This window comes from Abramis brama (assembly GCF_963993115.1).
Source record: "Abramis brama genome assembly, chromosome: 22".
Taxonomy (NCBI): Eukaryota; Metazoa; Chordata; class Actinopteri; order Cypriniformes; family Leuciscidae; genus Abramis; species Abramis brama.
In genome coordinates, this window is record NC_139984.1 from 34196416 (window position 1) to 34221825 (window position 25410).

The 25410-nt window shown below is 41.2% G+C and overlaps 2 protein-coding genes across 4 annotated transcripts in view; both read right to left on the reverse strand.

Annotated features, from left to right (window-relative positions):
• tfr2 (transferrin receptor 2) overlaps window positions 1–15568 on the reverse strand; it is a 27033-nt gene extending 11465 nt beyond the window's left edge. The window contains exons 1-12 of one of the 3 annotated variants that reach the window (XM_084099338.1): window positions 15509–15568; window positions 11525–11567; window positions 10301–10502; window positions 10037–10223; window positions 9106–9246; window positions 7549–7657; window positions 5479–5604; window positions 3416–3555; window positions 2991–3172; window positions 2749–2868; window positions 2441–2523; window positions 1576–1639 (exon numbers count right to left, since the gene is read on the reverse strand). In XM_084099338.1, the coding sequence (XP_083955464.1) occupies window positions 1576–1639; window positions 2441–2523; window positions 2749–2868; window positions 2991–3172; window positions 3416–3555; window positions 5479–5604; window positions 7549–7657; window positions 9106–9246; window positions 10037–10223; window positions 10301–10502; window positions 11525–11557 (1387 nt within the window). In that variant the 5' untranslated portion in view covers window positions 11558–11567; window positions 15509–15568. Of the gene's footprint in view, window positions 1–1575; window positions 1640–2440; window positions 2524–2748; window positions 2869–2990; window positions 3173–3415; window positions 3556–5361; window positions 5605–7548; window positions 7658–9105; window positions 9247–10036; window positions 10224–10300; window positions 10503–11524; window positions 11568–11665; window positions 11740–15508 lie in introns of those variants that run through there. The other 2 variants (XM_084099336.1, XM_084099337.1) reach the window with 2 other exon arrangements.
• Window positions 15569–16060: 492 nt separating this feature from the next.
• The window catches only part of ctc1 (CTS telomere maintenance complex component 1), a 28580-nt gene continuing 19230 nt past the window's right edge, over window positions 16061–25410 (reverse strand). The window contains exons 19-23 of the mRNA XM_084099335.1: window positions 23923–24085; window positions 23227–23291; window positions 22230–22386; window positions 18295–18409; window positions 16061–16662 (exon numbers count right to left, since the gene is read on the reverse strand). Coding sequence (XP_083955461.1) covers window positions 16562–16662; window positions 18295–18409; window positions 22230–22386; window positions 23227–23291; window positions 23923–24085 — 601 coding nt within the window. The 3' untranslated portion in view covers window positions 16061–16561. The remainder of the gene's footprint in view (window positions 16663–18294; window positions 18410–22229; window positions 22387–23226; window positions 23292–23922; window positions 24086–25410) is intronic.

A 25410-nucleotide genomic window follows, 5' to 3' on the forward strand; every position in this document is an offset into this window, starting at 1 on the left:
TGTTTGTTATTGTTTTGGTCCGTGATACCGCACGTTGCCAATTTGCATTGTCCATTGCGCTCGTTCCTGTTGCGTGTCTCAAACTGGCGACCCGTGTGAGCGTCGAGGAGGCGGGACGGGAGAAACAATGATCGCTGATATTTTGAATTGGACTGCAGTACCTATGTCCACCACTAGTCATTCTTACAGACTGCACCTTTAAAGCTGCTCTAAGCGATGTTGGGTGACGTCACTTCTTGTTGACGTTCGAAGTATTGTCAAACAAAATGGAGGCTAGCTCGACCCTCCCTCCTCCTCATCCCGTCCACTCCCCCTCCCTCCCCCTCCCTCCCCTGCGTCATGAACCATTTAGAAAAACAAACTGGATCTACCCTGTCCAGCAGAAACAGAGCCTGAATGTCGGATTGGAAGAGTTCTCGCCACCTTTTGAACGCTTTTCCGATGTAAATTCGGGACTTCGCGTTCCTTCTCCTTTTCCCTATTCGTCGTTATTTGTTCATCGGAACCCCCACCCCCACATCATTCTTGTCGGTTATTGGCTGGAACACTGTTTGTTATGTTTCATGGCCAAGGCTGGGCCAGTTTGTTTTTGTTTTTTGTGGAGCCTGTGGTGTCTACAGAGACCGCGTTTTTTACAGTGTGTTCAGGGGACAGGAGATGTTTGCTGTATGTATGCGTCACAGTGACACTGTGTCCCAACCAGACGCAATGCGATAAGATTCCAGCGACAAATAATTTGTCTTGTCATGTCCAAGGATGGTCTATTTGGCGAGTCTGAGACCACTGTGGTGGAGAAATTTCGAACAACGAAACAGCAATCTGATGTTTTCCGCCAGCTTATTCCACGCAGGGAGAGCGAGCGACAACCAGCTACAGTCCGTTCGCGCTCGTCTTCCCTGCAGCGCCCCCGTGAGGCACAGCGAAGTGAACCATCGCCTAGAAACTGGGGCCCTAGGACACGTCCACCATTTCGTTCACGGCGCAGAAGGATAGACCTGGGTCCGACGGCCAAGACCTCTTGACCCCAGGCCCCCAGAAGTAGGTCCTTATTCCTTCGCTCGTCCTGGGAGGCCTGGCCCTCCATCGGAGAGTTTGGACGAACCGCGCAAGCGTATTGAGTAGGGAATGAGCAGGGAATGAGCCACTGCGATGCCGGCCTTCCCAGTCTTGAATAGTGCTTCCTTCGTCATGGAATCTGAGGAAATATAAATAGCGCGCAACACACTAATATGAAGCACACGTGACGTATTCTTAGGGTGGTGCTAAGCGGTATTAGCCAATCAAATTGGCGTGATGGTAAAAGGGCTTCAGACATTCGTCCACACCACAGGTGTTCCCATAGCGATATTCGCAGTGTCTCGTTCCCTACTCAGGGAACAAAGGTTACATAGGTAACTGAGACGTTTTCTGTGATGTTAGGTTTAGGGGTAGGGTTAGTGTGTGTGTGTGTGTGTGTGTGTGTGTGTGTGTGTAATGGGGAGGTTTAGGGGTTGGGTCAGTGTGTGTGTGTGTGTGTGTGAGAGAGAGTGTTATGGGGAGGTTTAGGGGTCGCGTCAGTGTGTGTGTGTGTTTTACCCAGGATGGCCTGATCCAGACTGAAATATGCCACAGCTTTCAGGTGCAGCATCGTCAGGTAACCCTGAAAACAAACAGAGTCCCACTGATTCCACTGACACGCGTTTACAAGCATCAACACAGTCAACATGAGCCTCTATACTAGATATCTGAGAATCTGTCTATCCATCCACCCATCCATCCATCCATCATCCACCGACCCATCCATACATCCATCATCCATCCATCCATCCATCCATCCACCGATCCATCCATCCATCCATCCACCGACCCATACATTCATCCATACATCCATCATCCATCCACCGATCCATCCATCCATCCATCCACCCATCCATCCACCGACCCATACATTCATCCATACATCCATCATCCATCCACCCATCCATCCAACGACCCATACATTCATCCATACATTCACCCATACATCCATCCATCCATCCATCCATCCATCTACCGACCCATCCATACATCCATCATCCATCCATCCATCCATCCATCCACCGACCCATACATTCATCCATCATCCACCGACCCATCCATTCATCCATACATCCATCATCCATCCATCCATCCACCGACCCATACATTCATCCATCATCCACCGACCCATCCATTCATCCATACATCCATCATCCATCCATCCATCCACCGACCCATACATTCATCCATCATCCACCGACCCATCCATTCATCCATACATCCATCATCCATCCATCCATACATCCATCATCCATCCATCCATCCATTCATCCATACATCCATCATCCATCCATCCATCCATCCATCCATCCATCCATCCATCCACCCATCCATCCACCGACCCATCCATCCACGTGTTTGATGATGTTTGTGCAGTTCTGACCTCCAGCCACTCAGTGGCGCCAACATTCCCAAAGTCTCCCCCATCCCAGCTGACGAAGAGCAGACTGCGTCTGGGGTGAAAGCCTGAAGACCATCAGACAGGTCAGTGTGTGTGTGTGTGTGTGTGTGTACACAGATGTGAGCGTCAAATTTCTGACACTTTAGCCACACCTGATCGTCTAGATGTAGGTTAAATAATGAAAATAACAATAACAAAAATTATTATAGAATTCTTTCTCAAAAGATCAAGATAAAATTGACTCCTCGTGACACGAGCCCTTTAACTGATGAATGAAGAAGTGTGTTTACCGTTCTCCACCATGTTGCTGAAGGTTCTGGCCAGTTCCATCAAGAGGGCCGTTCCCACTCCAGACTTCACGGCTCCGGGACCCCAAGAGTCCCTCTGGGCCCCGATAATGATATAGTGATCTGGCAGAGAGAAGCACTAGGGTTGGGTATCGTTTAAACTTTAACGATTCCTAATTTCGATTCCAATAAGGTAAAAAAAAAGACAGATTTCATTCACATTTAGTCTTATTGCAAAACAATACCGGGTTCGATCTTTCCCTCTATGGAGGCGAAGATGTTGTTGAGCAGAACCGGCTTCATGGTGTTGTAGACGGCCATCTTTACCCTGCGCTCGCCGGGCCCCGTGAAGCCCGGACCCAGAACACACTGAACATACGGCAACCGGCCCTGCCAACCCCGCGGGCAATCGGCTCCGGACAGCTGACTGACACACACAGATAAATACATCTCATATGACCCTTACATCTGTGTATACACACACACACCTTAATACATCTCATGTGACCCTTACATCTGTGCATACACATATACACACACACCCTCACACACACACAATCTCTCACACACACACACACACACAGATAAATACATCTCAATGTCCTGGTCATAGTTCACATTGAGGACATTCATTTCATGAAACATGAGTGAGAAAAGGGGCGGGGCAGACCTCAGCAGTTTGGAAGCGACGTTGGCACTGATTGGCTGAGCAGGAATGATTGGCAGGCCTGAGGATTGGGTGGATGGGAACTGGGTGTGGTTAAACGAGGGAAACCCAGGTGTGAAGGGGTCGCCGGAGCCCAGGTGCACCTGACAGCAAACACAGCGGATTATTCATAATAGAGCTTTCTGATTCATAAATGCTGTAAGAATATTAATGTTTTTGGAGAATCTAAATGGTTCTGTAAAATGTTGGGTGTGACATGGAAAATAAAATAGATAAATAAAAGCAGTCTAGAAAAATATACAAAAACTGCACAAATAAATACCCCATGAAGTGAAATATAACTTATTCATATTCAAAATATAACTTATTCATATATTAAATATTCATGAGAAAATGTGCATTATTAATGAGGAGTAAATACAGTTATTTTTAATAAGAAAGAAATCTGGCAAAATTAAAGTCTTAAAAATTAGGGGGAAAATAATCTGAAATGTTTAAATCTATAAAATGTTTTTGTAACTTTCCCCCCCTTAAAATAGTATAAATATACCCTAATAGTATAATTAAAATAAAAAAACTGCACACAAACACCACATGATGAGAAATGTCAATGTCATTAAAATAAAGAGGTTAAAGGTCAAAGGGCAAAACAGAGATTCCGGCAAATTTAACATTTTATCAACTAAAGTTATTCTAATAATGATTTTTTTAAAACTTAAAATAGACAGCAGTATAAAAAAATACATTCTGCACATAAATACCACATGAAGTGAAGAATTATTTTTAAACACTTTTATCAAAACGTGCTAGGTAAAATGTAATTGTTTAAAATGTTTTATTTATTTATAAATTTAGTAAAAAAAATTAAGTAATTGAAATTGTCAAAATGATCGGTAACACGTTACTACATGTAGTTACTATGGTAATAACAGTAAATTATGCATAATTACAAGTAACTAAACCAAACCCTAACCGTAACTCTATATATTAATATTTCTCAGTATTTATTTGAGCAAGAACAATGTAACTACGACGCCTTAAAATTAAGTGTAACCAAATTATCATTTCAACTCTTAAAAATGAGGACTAATTAAGTAATTAACGAGACAGTAAATTATTTTAATTGATCCTTTAAATCTAGAATGATTTTTGAATCATTTTGGATCGTCTGTTCCAATTTTTATACGTTTTAGTTTTTAAAAACATATTAAGAAAAGAGTAATAGAAATTCTGGCAAATGTATCATTTTATTAACTATAATTATTTTTAATTTAAAAAATGTAACTTAAAATAGACGCCAGTATAAAAAAAAATATATAAAAGTGCACATAAATACCACATGAAGAAATTTTTTATTTTTAATCAAAAAGTGCTAAGTAAAATTTTACGGTTTAAATTTTGTGTATATATATATATATATTAGGGCTGTCAAAAGATTAATCGCGATTAATCGCATCCAAAATAAAAGTTTGTGTTTAAATAATATATGTGTGTGTACTGTGTATAAATATTTTGTATATATAAATACACACACATGCATGTATATATTTAAGAAATATTTGCATACATATATTGTATACATTTATATATAATTTATATTATATATAAATAAAAAATTGTATATATAAATAACACATTTTTCTTAAATATATACATGCATGTGTGTGTATTTCTAGATACAAATTTAATTATACACAGTACACACACATATATTATTTAAACACAAACTTTTATTTTGGATGCGATTAATCGCGATTAATCTTTTGACAGCCCTAATATATATATATATATATATATATATATATATATAGTTTAAAAAAAAAAATTATGAAAAATCATTGAAATTTATCATTTCAACTCTTAAAAATGAGAACAAATAAAATAATTAACGAGACGGTAAGTTATTTTGATTGATCCTTTCAATCATTTTTGCATGGGCTGTTCCATACGTGTTCGGAGATGACGGCGTTGCTATGGAGACCGAGTCGGCGTGGATCCTGGGGTACGTCGGCGGGGTCGGGGTAAATTAGGACGCCCACATGTCCCGCCTCCTGCGCAAGCCACACCTTCTCAGCGAAGCTCACGGCTCCGCCCACTCGCGCCACAGCGATGGAGCCGTTGAGGGAAACGCCCAACGCTCGCAGATCCTCGAAGTCCTGCCGACGCCCGTAGTTCACGTACACCACGCCTCCCTGCAACACACACACACACACACACCAAGACTAACATTTCATCATTTAATATTATTTTCAGTATTATAGACCCCTTTTCAGTTAAGGTCCTTGCCAGTGTTGTGTGTAACTCATTACAAGTAACTTGAGTTACGTAATCCGATTACTTTTTCAAGTAACTAGTAAAGTAACGCATTACTTTTCAAAATATCTGAGTTACTTTTTCACATTTATTGACTGACAGCTCTCCTGTCCTCATGTTGAGACAAATCGAAGGGCTGAGGCGTTAGGGTATGTATTCAAGATTCAATATTCCTCAAAATGAAAATAAATTCTGTGAAAATCAGAATACTATGCAAACGTCCAATAACTAAATATGTTAAATAAAACATACATTTTTATGCATTTAATCTCACTTTATTGACCGATGTAGTTGCTTCTGGCCTTCGATGATTCAGTTAAACCATAAGCAAAAATGACTTTAGATTTTTTGGTTTTTATTGGTAAAGTAAGTGTTAAACTTTCTTCTCCTGCATCTATTCTTCTGTGATCCAGAACATCAGCTGAAGGGTTTGTTTGAGCGGCGCCCTCTACTGTACAGGAGTGAATCTGCATTTCCATCAGCCTGAGGAGTATTATTTCACTTTTGGTGTGAAAGGGTCTTTACTTTTGCCCAAAAATATAACTGTTTTTTGTTATAAAAAAACAAGCTCAGCCCAGGTGAATAAAAGTAATGCATTACTTTTCAAAGTAACTTTCCACAATGCTGGTCCTTGCACACTTTTGAGATCTTCCTGCTGGAACGATTCCTCTTAATTTTTGTGTTGACTCTCGAGAACATTTTTTATACCTTCTGGATTTAATTTGTGGATTTTCTTTTTGGAACTGTTGTCAAGGTTTTTGGAGTTTACTTTTTTTTAAGTATTTGATTATTCTTTCTTACCAGGTTCTTCAAAAAGTCTAGTCACAATCAATCACATCAATGTATATACGATCACAGATGATTCACAAAAAAATCACAATAGTTTAGAAAACATTATGCGATAAAATTTCGAATTGGAGCCTGTCCTGCGTCGATCCTTGCACCCAACAACACAACAAGACATTTAAAGCTCCTTATGAACCAGAATCAGTGCTGGTTTGTATTTACACACTGCAAAAAATGCTTTTCTTACTCAGTATTTCTGTCTTGTTTCCAGTCCAAATATCAAACATTTCTTAAATCAAGATGCATTTACTAGATGAGTAAAATTACATAAGATATTATGTCCTGTTTTCTGGGTGAATTAATCAAAATTAAGTGAGTTGATGCTTAAAAAAAGCAAAATGATCTGCCAATGGGGTCAGAAAAATAATCTTGTTTCTTTGGTAATTGTTGAATTAACAACAACAGGGGAAAGCATGATTTATAAATCTACACACATACAGTCAAACCAAACATTATTCAGACACCACAGATCATGTTTCACTAGTGTGATCAGGACACTATAGTTCATTAGTGTAAGTGAGGAGAGCAGAATAAAGTAAACTGTGACATATTACACCCAAAAACTCTTCATACAGTGACTACCAGTGACATTTGGGCACTTTGACCTGATCATGTTTTGCTGAAATGTGTTTTCTTTAATTGCTAATGATCTTTTTACACACAGACTGAACAAAATGAAGCATTGCTTGGTGATTGGTTGAGCTAAACTGGTATTATCTAATTGTGTAGTTAAATTTAACAGCTGACAGATATTCAACATAATTCATGTGTGAGACAGTCTAACAGAAGGACGGACAAAACCAGTCAAATATCAACTGAGTTCTGCTCATATTTTATTACCATTCTCTAAACTATAGCGAATAAACGCTGATGATGTGAGAAATGTTGAAGGTGTCTGAATACAGTTTGGTTTGACTGTAAATGGGAACACGCGGATGCTAAGCAGGTTTGTGAGCGGCGGTGGTCGTCATGGTTACCGTGGCTGTTCCCGTGGCGCTGTAGGCGCAGTATCCCTCGCTGTCTAACAGAATCTCTTCAAGCTCCGCCCCCTCAGAATCGACCAACCAGAGAGTGTTCCGCTGCGTCCTATAGGAGCAGAGCAGACGTATGATGCGTTAGTGCCCGCCCACTTTTTTAGCAGCGTAGTATTTTTCCCGCTCATTTTACCAACATGGAATTAAAAAAAAAATCTTCATTAGAGTATTTTAATCCATGAACCAAACCAACCAGCTACCAGGAGAATCACATGACCTCAATAGCTTTATGTATGCATTTAGAGAGTCATTTGACCTATCGGTAAGCCCCTCCCCTCGAACGCAGATCAGCCAATGGCAGTTGAGTATCACAGGGTTCGTACAGATTCTGTAAAATCAAATTCCAGGATTTTCAAGGACTTTAAGCACTACTTTTTTGTTACTACAATCAATACAATTTATGACTATAATCAGAGATCTCATTTATCAAACAATATCTTTCTTTATTATCTTTTTAATTCTAAAAAGGTAAATAGATCAATGAAAATAAACGAATAAAACAAAATGGTAGAAATAAAGTGCAACACAAGCAATGACTGCGGAAACTTTAATTACTGAAAGGATCCTATGAGGAAGATATCGCTTTCCTTATTTAAACTGATTTATTCTCCCATGAATATATGATTGAGCTGAAGAATGAAAGCTGTATCATATACTCGGATATTAATGAGCAATATCACACTCATAGCCATGCGAAACGCCTCTATATCTACATCAGACGGACTGCAGCGTTAATACTGTGTGAAAAGATTGTTTTATCAATAAAACACAAATTTCACATAAATTGTCTTTCAATAATTCAAGCGCTTTTCAAGTACCTTTTCCTAAAAATGACTGTTTTCAAGGGTTTTCTAGGACTTACATTTCCTAAAGTCAAATTCAAGCACTTTAAGCACTTTATATGAACCCTGGTATCAGTTACACCGGACCTCGGACATCTTTAGGCTTCAGCGCCAGAGAGAAAAATGGGAAGATCCGAAGCTCTCATCGGTTTGATGGCGTTTATGCTACAAAAATGTTAAAACGATGTGCGTTGGGTTCGTGTAACACTGATTCATGGGAACGGGTAGAGCTGAAGCCGGTTTATTCATGATATCACTGATGTGAGCGCAGTAACCCCGTTCCCGAAGGATTGAATCCCACTGAAGTTGAAGACGTTCATTATCTGGTTGTCATACTCTCAATAAGTTGCATTTAAAGTTAGTGAGTTCATGCTAACAGCTTTTTTACAGTAAAAACGAACCATCACTGAACTTACTTAAGCTGGACTGACGCTATTGTCTTCTGGAAACAAACTTTGTTGCATTATTTTCCTGTTATCTCTGTAAAGCTGCTCTGAAACACTCTGAGTTGTAAAAAGCTCTGTATAAATGAACGTGACTTGACTTGGAGCTAAAGAGCTCTTTTGCCAGCAAATACTCTCTGATTGGTGGAATTTTCTGTGGCATTGTGGGTAATGTAGTTAACAGGTTGACCATGGACGGACAGATGGAGTGTGACCTGGAGGGAAACTGCAGCGTGGCGTAGTGCGAGTCGGTCCAGGTGTGGTCCATGCCGAGGTTCTGCAGGTTCTGGAGGATTTCCCGGGCCAAAGCATTCCCTTCGGAAGATCCCGGAGGATGAGACGCCCGGCTCACACGCCTGAAACACACCAACACAACACAGGTCAGAGGTCACAGGTGAGTTCAGCTTCCTGCTTCACATTCACGTTCACGGGTCTCTGATGCAGGTCTGTGGTCACATGACATGCAGCTAAACTTATTTTCATGTTTTTGATAGTCATTTGGATAGTTTCTAATTTAAAATAATTTATTTTTATTTGAAATTTGGATTATTTAATTTTAATTGATTGTTTTATTTTAAATTTGACCTTTTATGATTTAATTGTAGTGTTTTATTTTCATTATTTTATTTTAAAATCATTTATTTGTCTAAATTGGACATTTTTATAATTTAATTTATTACATTTTATAAATGTAAAATTTTGATTTGTTTTGACATTTATTTGACATTTTAGTTAACATTTAATTTTTATTCTTTTATTTTATTTATTTATTTAATGAATTTTCTATTTTTATTATTTATTTTAGTAAGTGTTTATTTTTGATATTATTTTAAAATAATTTATTTTAATTTTCCATTTTTAGTAAGTGTTTAAAGTGTTTAAAATAAAATAAAAATTAATTTTATATTTTTATGACTGAATTAATTATTATGACGTTTAACTTTTAAAATCATTTATTTTAATTTTAGAAAATGTTTATTTTAGAGTTTTATTTTTAAATAATTTATTTTAATTTTCCATTTTTTCTGATTTACTTTTTACATTATTTTATGATGGAATTCATTATTAATAAGTTTTATTTTTAAATCATTTATTTTAATTTCCCATTTTAATTGTTTAATTTGAGTAAGTGTTTATTTTTGACACCTGAGAGTGCTCTCGATCCGCTCCTCCCTCAGGTATTTCTTCAGCATGGCTCTGAGTTCGGCCATGTAAAGCACCCCTCCCTCGGGCGCTTGGTCCACTCCCGCTGCGTCGTTCAGAGGAATCAGATCCCCCTCGTCCACACACAGATGGCACATCCCACGGAACGCCACGTATCCCAGCAGGAACGCTGCAGAGGAGACCCAACCCTGAGTGAGTGTGTGCATGTGTGTGTGTGTGTGTGTGTGAGTGTGTGTGTATGATGACCTGTGCAGAATATCAGCAGGCCGATCAGCGTGAGGTAGACGGCTGCTTTCCTGCGGTCCATCATGGCAGTGATGTCACTGTTCAGCGTGACCTCTGACCCCTCCTCCAGCGGGACCAGCTTCATTTCAATGTGAGGGACCCGCCTCCTGACTCCGCCCCCTTCCTCCACGCCCTCATCAGCTTGAGCTCCGCCCCCTGAGACCTGCGCGCACACAAGATTTCAGACAAACTTATTAACACAAGCATATATGAATGAAAACAAAAAACTACACTGATGAGCCCAAACATGAGCAGTCACATGTCAAGGGAATATCGTTGATCACCTCACAATAAGCCCAAATATTAAAGCCTGGGTAAATTAGATGGTAAATAAATAATCAGTTCTCGTTATCAGTGTGTTGGCTGCAGGAGAAATGGGCAGGAATACAGATCGAGAGACTTTGACAAGGGCCAGATTGTTATGGCAGAAGTGGGCGGAGCGTTTAAAAACGTGAGTCGCGGGCAACCTCGTTTACCTTGAGCGCTGCGTTTTCTGTGCGAGATTGTAAAAGACGCGAGACATGAGCGCAGCGGTCGAACACATCCATCTAGCGCCTTAACATAGCAGCGCATCATTCTGTGTTCACTGACAACAACAGAACATTAGATGCAGCGGAGACGTTGTGTTTCCACAAGCTGCTCCAGGGAGAAGATCAAGATCACTCAGGGGAGGAGCTTAACTAACAGGGCGGAGTCCATCACCAGTCGTGGGCGGGGCCTGTTACACTGTGACATCACAATCAGGATTTGAAATTAACACCTGCCAACCTGATTTACTCGTGAGTCATCAGTATATATGAAATACAGTGTATTATATATATATTATACACACATTTATGTTCAAACACCATGTTTTGGCTCATCAGTATATATATAGATATAATTTTAAAAAACTTAAAACAAAAACAACAAATATACAACAAAACTAAAATTTTAAATAAATGCTACTTCAAAATATTAATAAAAACTATGATAGCATTTCAATGATACTAAAAATTTGTGTAACTATGGCTCTAGTGAAGCCAAAATATTCCTTTAAACACTGATTGTGATTTATATAGACCAAAAATAACGTGTAGAAAAATATCAGAATCGGTCAGAAACACAAACAGGAGGAAGAACAAGAAGTTTGAAGAGGCAGATTTAGAAAAAATGAACAAAAGTGTGAATGAATGAAGCTCTTACCCCAGTAATCAATCCTGTGACAGAATCCATCATCCTACAACACCTGCAATCCACACACACACACACACATTTATATGCAATGGAAATATTCCACAGATTTCTAATATTTTTATATACATACTAAAGTGAACATTCACACACCAGTAGTCACACTGTGACGTTTATTCTCGTTATTCTAAAAAAAGAAAATATTTATTTAAATCTCACGTCTGTTTCACAAATCTAGAAAGTTCTGTTGATTATTTGTGTAATGTTGGAAGTTCCCAGCATGTTTTTTACTGGATCAATGAAGTCCACAGATCTGATGCTCGCTCGCCCTCCTCTCTCTCTCTCTCTCTCTCTCTATCTCTCCTGTCCAGCGACTGATAAACCAGCGACACGCCCACCAACACCAGAGAGGAGTAACAGACACAGGAAATTACCACACACACACTCACTCACTCACACACACACACACACACACACACACACACTCACTCACAATCACACTCACTAACTCACACACACACACTCACTAACTCACACACACAAACACACACACACACACAAACACACACACACAAACACACACACACACACACACACACAAACACTCCCTCACACATTCACACACACACACACACACACACACACACACTCACTAACTCACACACACTTACTCACTCACTCACACACACACTCATACACTCACTCACACACACATTATCACACACTCACTAACTCACACACACACACACACACACACACACACACACACTCACTCTCACACTCACACACACACTCACTCTCACACTCACTCACTCACTCTCACATTCACTCACACACTCACTCACACACACACACTCACTCACTCACTCACACACACACATTCACTCACTCACTCACTCACTCACACACTCACTCACACACTCACTCTCACACACACTCACTCACTCACACACATTCACTCACTCACTCACTCACACACACTCACTCACTCACTCACTCACTCACTCACACACTCACACACTCAATCACACTCACTCACTCACTCTCACTCACTCACTCACGCACACACTCACTCACTCTCAAACACTCACTCACTCTCACACACTCACTCACTCACTCACACACTCAATCAATCACTGACTCACTCACTCACACACACACACACTCACTCACTCACTCTCACTCACACACTCACACACTCACTCACTCACTCAATCAATCACTCACACACACACTCACACACATTCATTCACTCACTCACTCACTCTTGGCGCTTTTCCACTGCATGGTACGGTACGGCTCGCTTTAAATGGTACCACCTCTGTTGAGGTTCCAAGCGTACCGTACCGATACTAAAATGTGACGTGAAAACACTGCAGATCACTGATTGGTCAGACAGAATCATCTCTACCAGCGTCATTGTATTTACGACACGAGACACTAAACCCGCTAGATTTAAATAGCTAGTAGACAACAGCCAGCGCTGTAGCGCCTGTTTTAAAAGTATTGGCTTAAAAAAAAAAAAAAAAAAGAGTATAAACTTCAAAAAAAGAAATGGCTGAATCATCGTCAGTGGACGAGGTGCGGACGTTCCTCTCGTTGGTTGCCGAGGAGCGGATGGGGAAACACGGAACGAAAAATTTGCATTTAATATGATGATGTCATGGTATAGAGACGGCAACTATAACAATCAGTCCCACCCACTTTGAAGCGGTACTAACTGCAGTGGAAAAGCAACCGAGCTAAAGCGAGCCGAACCGTGCCGTATTGAGTCGAGTCGTACCACGCAGTGGAAAAGCGAATCGAGCCGAACCGTTCCGCGCCAAGTCGAACCGTACCGAGCCGAACCATGCAGTGGAAAAGCGCCATCTCACTCACTCACTCACTCACTCACTCACTCACTCACTCACTCACTCACTCACTCACACACACTCACTCACTCACTCACTCACTCACTCACTCACTCACTCACTCTCACACATTCACTCACTCACTCACACACACACACACTCACTCACTCACTCACACACATTCACTCACTCAATCACTGACTCACACACTCACTCACACACTCACTCACACTCATTCACTCACTCACTCAATCACTGACTCACACACTCACTCACACACACTGACTCACTCACTCACTCACTCAATCACTGACTCACACACTCACTCAATCACTGACTCACACACTGACTCACTCACTCACTCACTCAATCACTGACTCACACACACACTCACTCACTCACACACACACATTCACTCACTCAATCACTGACTCACACACTCACTCACACACATTCACTCACTCACTCACTCAATCACTGACTCACACACACACTCACTCACTCAATCACTGACTCACACACTCACTCACTCACTCACACACATTCACTCACTCACTCACTCACTCAATCACTGACTCACACACTCACTCACTCACTCAATCACTGACTCACACACACACTCACTCACTCACTCACTCACTCACTCACACACACACACACATTCACTCACTCAATCACTGACTCACACACTCACTCACTCACACACATTCACTCACTCACTCACTCACTCACTCAATCACTGACTCACACACTCACTCACTCACTCAATCACTGACTCACACACACACTCACACACTCACTCACTCACTCACTCACATTCATTCACTAACTCACTCACTCACAGTTTAAATCTGGTTGGAAAATGTAAAATTAAAATAGAGAGATTTTAAGATTTTAAATTAAAATAAATCAACACAAATCAGTTACTGATAATTAAATCATAATGTCAAAGTAAAACAAATAAATGATTTTAAAATAAAGCAAATAAAAATAAAACATTTATTAACATTTATTAAATCATAACATTTTAAATAAAATAATTAAAAAAATAAATTAAAATGTCAAATTAAAATAAAATGATTTAAAAATAAAAACATCAAAATAGAACTTATTAAAATGTATTAAATCATTAAATGATTTTAAAATGAAATAATTATAAATATTAAATACAAATGTCAAATTAAAATAAATGATTAATAAAATAAATCAAAATACAACACTTTTTAAATAAATCAAAATACAACACATTAATAATTAAATCATAAAAATGTAAATTTAAAATATAAAAAAAATATTAAAATAGAAACAAATAAAAAACACTTACTAAAACAGATGAAAATATTTATTTAGCTGCACGTCATGTGACCATCAGTCAACATCACAGAACCGTGAACATGCGAATGTGTTAAATTATATTAATATTAACTTAAATTCTCAGTTGGACTTCAAGTAAATATTTCAGCTCAAAGGGATTTGACAAATAAAAATGTTTGGAAATCTCTGCATTAGTTTATCCAGAATAACCAGTGTGGAGTTCATGAGCCGGAGAATATGAGACCAGTACAAACACACTCTTCACAGTCTCTAACCGCAAACCAGTGCTAATACCAGTTACAAACCAGCAACATTAATAAACACACCAGCAGAAGCTTCTTCAGAGGAGCTCGTCTCCTGTTGAAGCCTTATTTACTCTCCTGCTGCACATATTGATTTCTATAGCAAACACACACACACACACACACAGAACCAAGGACATACACACACACACACACACATCTGCTAGAGACAGAAGTGTGTGTTTGATAAGAGCCGTTAAAATGAACAATATTAACATGCTTAACTGACATTACCAGATCATAAATCTCACAATATTAAGCATTAACTTTTAAACACTGTGACACGACGTGAGAAGTTTTAAAATCTCCAAAAACACAAACCAACACATGCAAAAACCTCACCGAAAGCTGAGCTCACACAAACTTATGACGTGTTATGACGTGATCAATGATCAGTCAAGTCACCTTTATTTATACAGCGCTTTTTACAATACAGATTGTTTCAAAACAGCTTTACAGTGATAACAGGAAAATAATGATCGCATTAAGAGTGAAATGATCCTCTGCTGATCATGTAATGTGTGACATACCTTCTGTCCTGCTGCCTGTGTGATCAATGACTGTCTGCGTGTCTGTAGGAGCTCCGCCCCCTGAGGCTCATCTATAGGAGCTCCGCCCCCTGAGGCTCATCTATAGGAGCTCCGCCCCCTGAGGCTCATCTGTAGGAGCTCCGCCCCCTAAGCCTCATCTGTAGGAGCTCCGCCCCCCTGAGCCTCATCTGTAGGAGCTCCGCCCCCTGAGAATCATCTGTAGGAGCTCCGCCCCCTGAGGCTCAGCTGCAGGCTCCGCCCCCTGAGCCTCATCTATAGGAGCTCCGCCCCCTGAGCCTCAACTATAGGAGCTCCGCCCCCTGAGGCTCATCTGCAGGCTCCGCCACCTGAGCCTCATCTGTAGGAGCTCCGCCCCCTGAGGCTCATCTGTAGGAGCTCCGCCCCCTGAGGCTCATCTGTAGGAGCTCCGCCCCCTGAGGCTCATTTGAAGGGAGCTCCAACCCCACATGCTTTGCTACCCTGTGACTGGTTAGTGGTGACAGACTTCAAACTGAATCACTATTTAAGACATTCAAATCTATAAATCAAACGTAATGAATAAAATATAATTTATTAAGAGTTTTAAGTTACAATATTTAGTGTAAAAACAATTGTTATTTTATAACAAGCATATTTCAATAAACACTCAAGAACAGCAGCAGAACATTAAAACACATGAAACACTGAGCAGCATTCGAGTCATTTTGCATTGGTTGTGCGTATCAGTGTGTGTGAGTGTGTGTGTGTGAGAGAGAGTGTGTGTGTGTGTAAGAAAGTGTGTGGTTGTGTGTGTGTTTAGCGTGTGTGTATGTGTGTGTGTGTGTGTGTGTGTGTGTGTTTAGCGTGTATGTGTGAGTGTGTGTGTGTGTGTGTGTTTAGCGTGTGTGCATGTGTGAGTGAGTGTGTGTATATGTGTGTGCGTGTGTTTAGCGCGCGTGTGTGTGTGTTTAGCGTGTGTGTATATGTTTGTGTGTGTGTGTGTAGCGTATGTGCGTGTGTGTGTGTGTGTGTGTGTATATGTTTGTGTGTGTGTGTGTGTGTGTGTGTGTGTGTTTAGCGTGTGTGTATGTGTTGGCATTGTAACTGCAGTGCAGGTGCGAATTTGCAGATGAATTCTGTTTGTCCTCGATGAACTTTCCTCAGCTGAGGTTTCCCTGAAACACACACAAACACACACACACTTCATTTAGCATTTTTGTGAGTGTTATTCTCCAGAATGGTTGTGTAAGTAGTTACGGGCTGCATGATTAATCACAATAAAACTGAATTTTTTATGTGGCTCTTTTTGATAATTTGCGATTATCAAATTACAAAGGCTGTGACTGAATAAAATGTATGCGCTGCGTGTTTCATAGTGAAGAACTGTGTTTATTTACAAACTCGTGATCCAGTGTTTCAGCCTCTGGCTTACAGTAAATGAGTTTGACTTCAACCCTTAAATGCATGAATATTACACCAATCATTATTACATATTTGGGTCTTTATACTCGTGTTCTTTAGCTTTATCCCTGCGGTAACAATCATCATCTTTGTGTGTAAGACACTGCCACCTTGAGGAACAACGGTGAAGTGCACTATAATTATTGTGCAGAAAAACAAATACTTACACTATTACTTCCCACCGGCCGCTAGTGACCCTTTACACTTTTTAAAATAAAAAAATTAGAAACATTTTATAATTTAGTTTTTTCTTGTTATTGTTCAGGAATAGATGATGGTAAGGAGGAGGTTGATGTCTGACTTTAAAAAAATGAATGAGGGATTAGAATGATAAAAGCTGATGGTTCTCAGACTCTTCGGTTACTCTCTTGTCTTCTGTTATTTTGGGTTGCTGCTTTATTTATTACTCGTTTGCTGCATGTATTAGTTTAGTTTGGGAATTAATGTCTGCAGGCCTGTATGTGTTTGTGAGCGTGTATTCTGTGTTAATTTCGTAGCTTATTCTTTATTTACGTTGATGTTCCGAGCGTAATGTTTTTCACAGAGATGTTTTTTCTTATTTAGTTTTGAGTTGTAAACTTTATTTTTGTTAATAAATACTTTTTGATTTGCTTTTGTCCTCGTTGCCTCCCTTGTTTGTCGCGGCTCAGAGCCGGCCGTGACGGGGATAGTGAATGATGTCACAATATTCATAATTTAAATAATTCATACGCAGAATAAAGGGGCGGGGCCTGGTTGAGTTAGTTAGTAGTGTTAAACTCACGTTTATATCGAGTGGCGGGACATTTCCCAAACACACTGGAAGCAATCCCCCCCCCCCCCCCCCCCCCCCCCCCCCCCCAAAATCACGCAGCCCTTAAAGGTGCAGTGTGTAATATTTAGGAGGATCTGTTGACAGAAATGCAATATCATTTACTTAACTATGTTTTCAGTGGTGTATAAAGACCTTACTTAATGAACCGTTATGTTTTTATTTCCTTAGAATGAGCATTTCTCTCTACACACACCGCGGGTCCGCTTACATCAACATGTTTCTACGGTGGCCCTGAGCTTACAAACGCGTTTCGTCACTATGTTGTTCTTCATGATAAGAAGCTCGCTAAAGTCAGCGAATAAAACACTGACACAATGATGAACAAGTGACAATAATAAACCTAATTTCTTAATTTATCTTTGTAAAGAAACCTCAGTGTTTAACTGGCTACTCTCTGCTGTCTCAGACGACGACATCACTTCCTGTCGGCCACCATAACTTCTGTTGGGTGCAGTTCGCAACCTCACCACTAGACGCCGCTAAACATCACACACTGCACCTTCAAGCACTGGTTTAGTGTGAGTGTGTTTACCTGTTCTCTGAGCTCGTATTCGGCAGGTGAGGTGAATCTGTCGACACACAGCGGCGCTGGAGCACAAACAGTTCAAATACTGAACTAAAGACTCGTCAGGGTCCTCGTCACACGTCTACACACACACACACACACGCACGCAGTGAGAGATCACAGGATCAAGTCAAGTCAAGTTTATTTATATAGCGCTTTTCACAATACAGATTGTATCAAAGCAGCTTCACAGTATTAAATTAAAATAATACATCAATGCTTGTTTCTAGCGGAAAACTTCCACGTTTGGTAATGCTGATCAATAGTATTGATGATTGATTAATTAAATTAAATATCCCCAAATATCCCCAACTGAGCAAGCCAAAGGCAACAGTGGCAAGGAACCGAAAAAACTCCATCAGGTGACCTAATGGAGAAAAAAACCCAGGAGAGAGAGAACCCAGGCTCAGTCGGGGGCCAGTTCTCCTCTGGCGTTTTTATGAACTAGAGGTCGGATTTAACTATAAGATTAAAAGTATAATATGAATGCCTGGCTGAAGAGATGCGTCTTTAATCTAGTTTTAAACTGGGAGAGCGAGTCTGAGCAACGAACAGTATCAGGAAGACTATTCCAGAGTTTTGGAGCTAAATGTGAAAATGCTCTCCCTCCTTTGGTGGATCTGGATATCCTAGGTATGACCAAAAGCCTCGAATTTAGTGATCTTAAAGAGCGCGATGGATTATAGGGCGATAGAAGATCCGTTAAATAGACTGGAGCTAAGCCGTTTAGGGCTTTATAAGTCAGTAGCAATACCTTATAATTAATACGGAACTTTATAGGTAACCAATGTAGTGATGATAAAATTGGTGTTATATGATCATATTTTCTTGATCTAGTAAGAACTCTAGCGGCGGCATTTTGGACTAACTGTAGCTTGTTTAATGAGGACGCAGGACAACCGGCCAACAAAGCATTACAGTAATCTAGTCTCGAGGTCATGAATGCATGAACTAATTTTTCTGCATCAGAAACTGATAGCATATTACGTAGCTTAGCAATGTTTCTAAGGTGGAAAAAGGCTGTTCTTGTAACATATGAAATATGATTTTCAAAAGACAGGTTGCAGTCTAGTATAACACCCAGGTCTTTTACTGTAGAGGATAAAGTAACAGGACATCCTACTATGTTAAAGTTGTAGTGTGAGAGGTTTTGTGGGCGGTTTTTTGAACCGATGATTAGTACCTCTGTCTTGTCTGGATTTAATAAAAGAAAATTGCGCGTCATCCAATCTTTTATATCTTTAACACACTCTGTCAATTTGGATAATTTAGCGTTTTCATCTGGCCGTGATGAAATATAGATTTGAGTGTCATCAGCATAACAATGGAAACTAATTCCATGTTTCCTTATAATATTTCCAAGTGGCATCATATATATTGAGAATAACAGAGGGCCCAACACAGATCCCTGCGGCACTCCATAGTTTAATGGAGTTATGATCGATTTTTCTCCATTTAAATAGACAAAATGGTAGCGGTCAGATAAGTATGATCTGAACCAACTTAATGCTTGTCCTTGAACACCAGTATAATTTTGTAGTCGATCTAAGAGTATTGTATGATCTATAGTATCGAACGCAGCACTAAGATCAAGTAAAACTAGTATTGAGATACAGCCTTGGTCAGAAGCTAAAAGTAAATCATTTGTAATTTTAACGAGCGCAGTTTCAGTGCTATGGTGCGGTCTGAATCCAGACTGAAACTTTTCATAGATGTCATTTTCTTGCAAGAAAGCGGACACCACTTTTTCTAGTATTTTAGACATAAAAGGAAGATTTGAAATGGGTCTATAATTTGCTAGATTATGCGGGTCTAATTGTGGTTTCTTAATGAGAGGTTTTATAACTGCCAGTTTAAATGTTCTTGGAACATGACCTAAAGATAAAGACGAGTTAATAATATTGAGGAGAGGCTCTTCCACTACAGGTAACACTTCTTTCAGTAGTTTAGTTGGTATAGGATCTAATAAACATGTTGTTGTTTTAGATGAAGTGATAAGTTTATTTAACTCTTTTTGTTCTATAGTTGTAAAGCACTGTAATTGTTCTTGCGTCGTGATAATTGAGGCTGAATTATAAGGCGTGATTGAGGATTGAACGTTTACAATTGTGGTTCTGATGTTTTCTATTTTCTCAGTGAAGAACTTCATGAAATCATTACTACTAAACTGTAACGGAATATTTTGTTCAGGTGACGTCTGTTTATTTGTTAGTCTAGCCACGGTGCTAAATAAAAACCTAGGATTGTTTTGGTTGTTTTCTATTAGTTTGCGGAGGTGCTCAGCCCTGGCCGCTTTTAGGGCCTTTTTATAACGTGACATACTGTCTTTCCATGCGATTCTAAAGACATCTAAATTAGTTTGTTTCCATTTACGCTCTAAATTACGGGTTTCTCTCTTTAGAACATGCGTAGTGTTGTTGTACCATGGTGCTTTAATTTTCTCTCTGACCTTTTTTAATCTAATGGGTGCAACAATATCCAATTTTCCAGAGAGAATGGTGCTCATAGTGCTAGTTAATTCCTCTAATTCATCTGTTTGTTTGGGTTCACTGAGCAGCTGAGACAGATCAGATAAGCAATTTGAAAAATTATCTAAGGTGGATGGAAGGATTGTTCTGCCTGATCGATAACGCGGCGCAGCATGATATATTACAGGAGTACGTAATATGCAAGTTACCATGTAATGGTCATTGACATCATCACTTTGTGGAATGATATCTATATCGGTTGGATCGGTTCCATGAGATATAATTAAATCGAGTGTATGATTAAAACGATGAGTTGGTCCGGTAACGTTTTGCTTGACCCCAAAGGAGTTTAATAAATCTGTAAACAAAGCCCCTAATGCATCATTTGGATTATCTACGTGTATGTTAAAATCTCCAACAATTAATGCTTTATCGACATTGACTAATAGGTCTGAGAGAAAATCTGCAAACTCTTTTAGGAAATCAGCGTAAGGCCCAGGCGGTCTATATATTCTTCAGAATCTCCGTCTGGCGCAGCCTGATGTCGTTCACTCCCGCGTGCAGGACCACAGTTCCGACGCGCTTGTCAGCGTTCAGAATCTCGGGAACGCGAGCAGCGATTTCAGAAACACGAGCACCAGGAAAGCAGTGACTGTGCACCTTACTTTTACCTAACGTAGCGTGTACGTGCCGAACGATGGAATCGCCCATGATCACAGCATCGCGTTCTGTTTCGCGAAGAGGGGAGAAGCGGTTTTGGGTGGATATCTCGAAAACCGGGAGGGTCAGAGAGAGTCTTACTCTGGTCCTGACTCGCGTCTTCCGCTGCGGAACCATCCAGGCTTCGTGGTGGCGTGTTGGAGCCGGAGTGAACGAGACCATGGCTGATCGCGACCTCGGCGCACGGGACCGATGTTGAGAAACGCACGGAGTAGACAAGGTCGGAGTCAGCGGGTTAGTAACGTTAATCACTGATTTGTGTGCATCGGCGCGTGATGTTTCAAGAGCTAAACGCCGGTCTATCAGCTCGGCCTGTCTCACTAAAAGGTCGTGGATCTGTTTCTCAACAGCTTCCAGCTCAGACTGCAACGCGTGCAGCTCAAATGTGTCCTCACCTGCACCAAAAGGTAGACAACATACATCTGATATATTCGCCATTTTAACAGATGGACAGTAAGTTTGTAAGTGAGTGTGGAGAAGACGTGTTCAGCCGTGATCCCCAGGAGTAACCTATAAGAGTATCCAGCGTTGGATCACTAATAGGCTTGAGACGCGTCTGCTCAACAGTCCGCGTTGTAACTATGAGGTTTGAGCAGCAGTGCTTCTCAGTGAGGAAAAGTAGAAAATGTTCGTTGTAAGTCAAGAATTATAAATCAAATCGATGGAGCTCCAAAGGCACTCATGTAAGTGTGTGTGTGGAGTTGAAACACTCACCATGTTGTATCCGCGTGTGTACACCTTGACATGACCTTTGACCCTGATGTGCCTCTGAAGCCCCTCCCACTGACCCGAATTCAACATCAGCAGATCGCAGACCGTTTCAGACGAGAACCAGACGTGAGCCTCACCAGAACCGTCCTCCACCGCCACCCTACACACACACACACACACACAATCACTTCACAACATGTTTCCATCATCATGCTATCAGGGACTGATACTTGAAAAACTTAAAGGGATAGTTCACCTAAAATTAACATTAGCCCATGATTTCCTCTCCCTCAACTCATCCTAGGTGTGTATGACACTCTTCTCTCAGACGAACACAATCAGAGTTATATTAATAAATCTCCTGGCTCTTCCAAGCTTTATAATGGCAGTGAATGGCTACGTCTTATTATCAACTAAAATAACTAACTTCCTGCAGACGGCCGTACGCATCGATTTACGGCAGAAGAGTAACACTTGACCCGACGAAATGACGCCCGTCTGCAGGAAGTTAGTTATTTTAGTTGATAATGTTTTAAATATGGATATTTTTCTTACACGAACACATCGCTTCACTTCAGAAGACCTTTATTAACCCCGTGTGGAGCACTTTAATGATGGACTTCCAAAGACATACAGTCATTCACTGCCATTATAAAGCTTGGAAGCGTCAGGGTGTTTATTAATATAACTCTGATTGTGTTCGTCTGAGAGAAGAGTGTCATACACACCTAGGATGAGTTGAGGGAGAGGAAATCATGGGCTAATGTTCATTTTTGGGTGAACTATCCCTTTAAAAGCATGTAAAAAAAAAATGTAGGGGCGCAATGAAAAAATATTGTGTACATTAACAAGAAAGATTATTTTTATTAATAATTTTTTTATTGATTAATTTATTTACACACAAACTCACTCACACACACACACACACACACACACACACACACACACACACACACACACACTCACTCACACTCACACACTCACTCACACACACACTCACTTCGCCTCAGCCTGAAACACTGCGCTGGTCGAGTCACATGGTGGGTGAGTTCGGCCACAGGACGTCTGTGGGAACAAAAACATCACGGGGTGAAAATAAAACACGACAGAAGCTGAGAGTGGAATTCAAAATCCCATTCATTTTACTCATCTGGGAATTGATTTTTAATGATGGCTGTTAATCGAAGGTTTACGCTTTTGTTGAAGCCATCTGTCAGCATTATTCTCAAATAATCGTGTTTAACCGCATCAATTATGGTGAAAAACTACATTACATAATTCTGATTCTCCACCAATCAGAGGACAAAAGCATGTGAAACGCACCAGAAGACTCCGCCCACTCCTATATATCTCAAGTAAACTGAAATATTGGTGTGTATCTACATATTTACAGTATATGCATATTTAACAACATCCTTGAATATATGATCATATCATTCGCAGTGCTTTATGGGATTATAGTTCTTCCCCTCATTAATTAAAGTCGTTAGGTTTACTGTCCTGCCTGTTAGTCTGATGTTCAAATACTGTTTTTGCTTCAAATCTAATCCTCAAAGCTGGCTGGTTTGGATCATGCCTTTTAACTCTTCAAAGACCCTACATGGTAAAATACTTCTGAAACAACAGGACCGGAAGGAATTCTGGGTAATCAGCCTAACAGAGCGTCCGCATGCGACGCGAGCGATGACATCAGTACCTGTGTGAAGATGCTCCCGCAGAGAGAACACGTCCACTGCAGCCGCAGAGACAGCACACGCACCACGTGACCTTTGACCTGACCCACCACCCCCTGCTGCGTCCTGGCCGACGCCCACTCGCCCAAGAGCATCATGGGAGGAGGAGCCTGAGACACCGCTGACCTGCAGAGAGAAGGACGGAAGCCATCTCTGAAATCAAGCGTGAAAAAGCTGAAATCAAAGTCAAAATATCACGTATTTATCAACAGGACTCATATCATGAAATCAGCTTTTCACATTATTCTCAAAATTGGAGTTCCATTTTAATTCTACTTCCTTAAAGTCATGAAACTGAGCTTGTCTTTTATTCCCTGTTATAACGTACACTATATTGCCAAAGTTTTGGGACGTCTGCCTTTACATGCACATGAACTTTAATGACATCCCATTCTTAATCCATAGGGGTTAATATGGAGTTAAAACAACAACCCCACTCCCCCCCTCCATAACCCCCCCCACCAAACAACCCCACTCCATAACCCCCCCACCAAACAACCCCACACCATAACCCCCACTCCATACCCCCCCGCCAAACAACCCCACACCATAACCCCCACCCCCCCACTCCATAACCCCCCTCCACCAAACAACCCCACACCATAACCCCCACCCCCCCACTCCATAACCCCCCCCGCCAAACAACCCCACACCATAACCCCCACCCCCCCACTCCATAACCCCCCCACTCCATAACCCCCCCACCAAACAACCCCACACCATAACCCCCACCCCCCCACTCCATTACCCCCCCCACCAAACAACCCCACACCATAACCCCCACCCCCCCACTCCATAACCCCCCCACCAAACAACCCCACACCATAACCCCCACCCCCCCACTCCATAAGCCCCCCCACCAAACAACCCCACACCATAACCCCCCACTCCATAACCCCCCCCACTCCATACCCCCCCCACCAAACAACCCCACTCCATAACCCCCACCCCCCCACTCCATAACCCCCACTCCATAACCCCCACCTCCCCACTCCATAACCCCCCGCCAAACAACCCCACACCATAACCCCCACCTCCCCACTCCATACCCCCCCGCCAAACAACCCCACACCATAACCCCCACCCCCCCACTCCATAACCCCCCTCCACCAAACAACCCCACACCATAACCCCCACCCCCCCACTCCATAACCCCCCCCGCCAAACAACCCCACACCATAACCCCCACCCCCCCACTCCATAACCCCCCCACTCCATAACCCCCCCACCAAACAACCCCACACCATAACCCCCACCCCCCCACTCCATTACCCCCCCCACCAAACAACCCCACACCATAACCCCCACCCCCCCACTCCATAACCCCCCCACCAAACAACCCCACACCATAACCCCCACCCCCCCACTCCATAAGCCCCCCCACCAAACAACCCCACACCATAACCCCCCACTCCATAACCCCCCCCACTCCATACCCCCCCCACCAAACA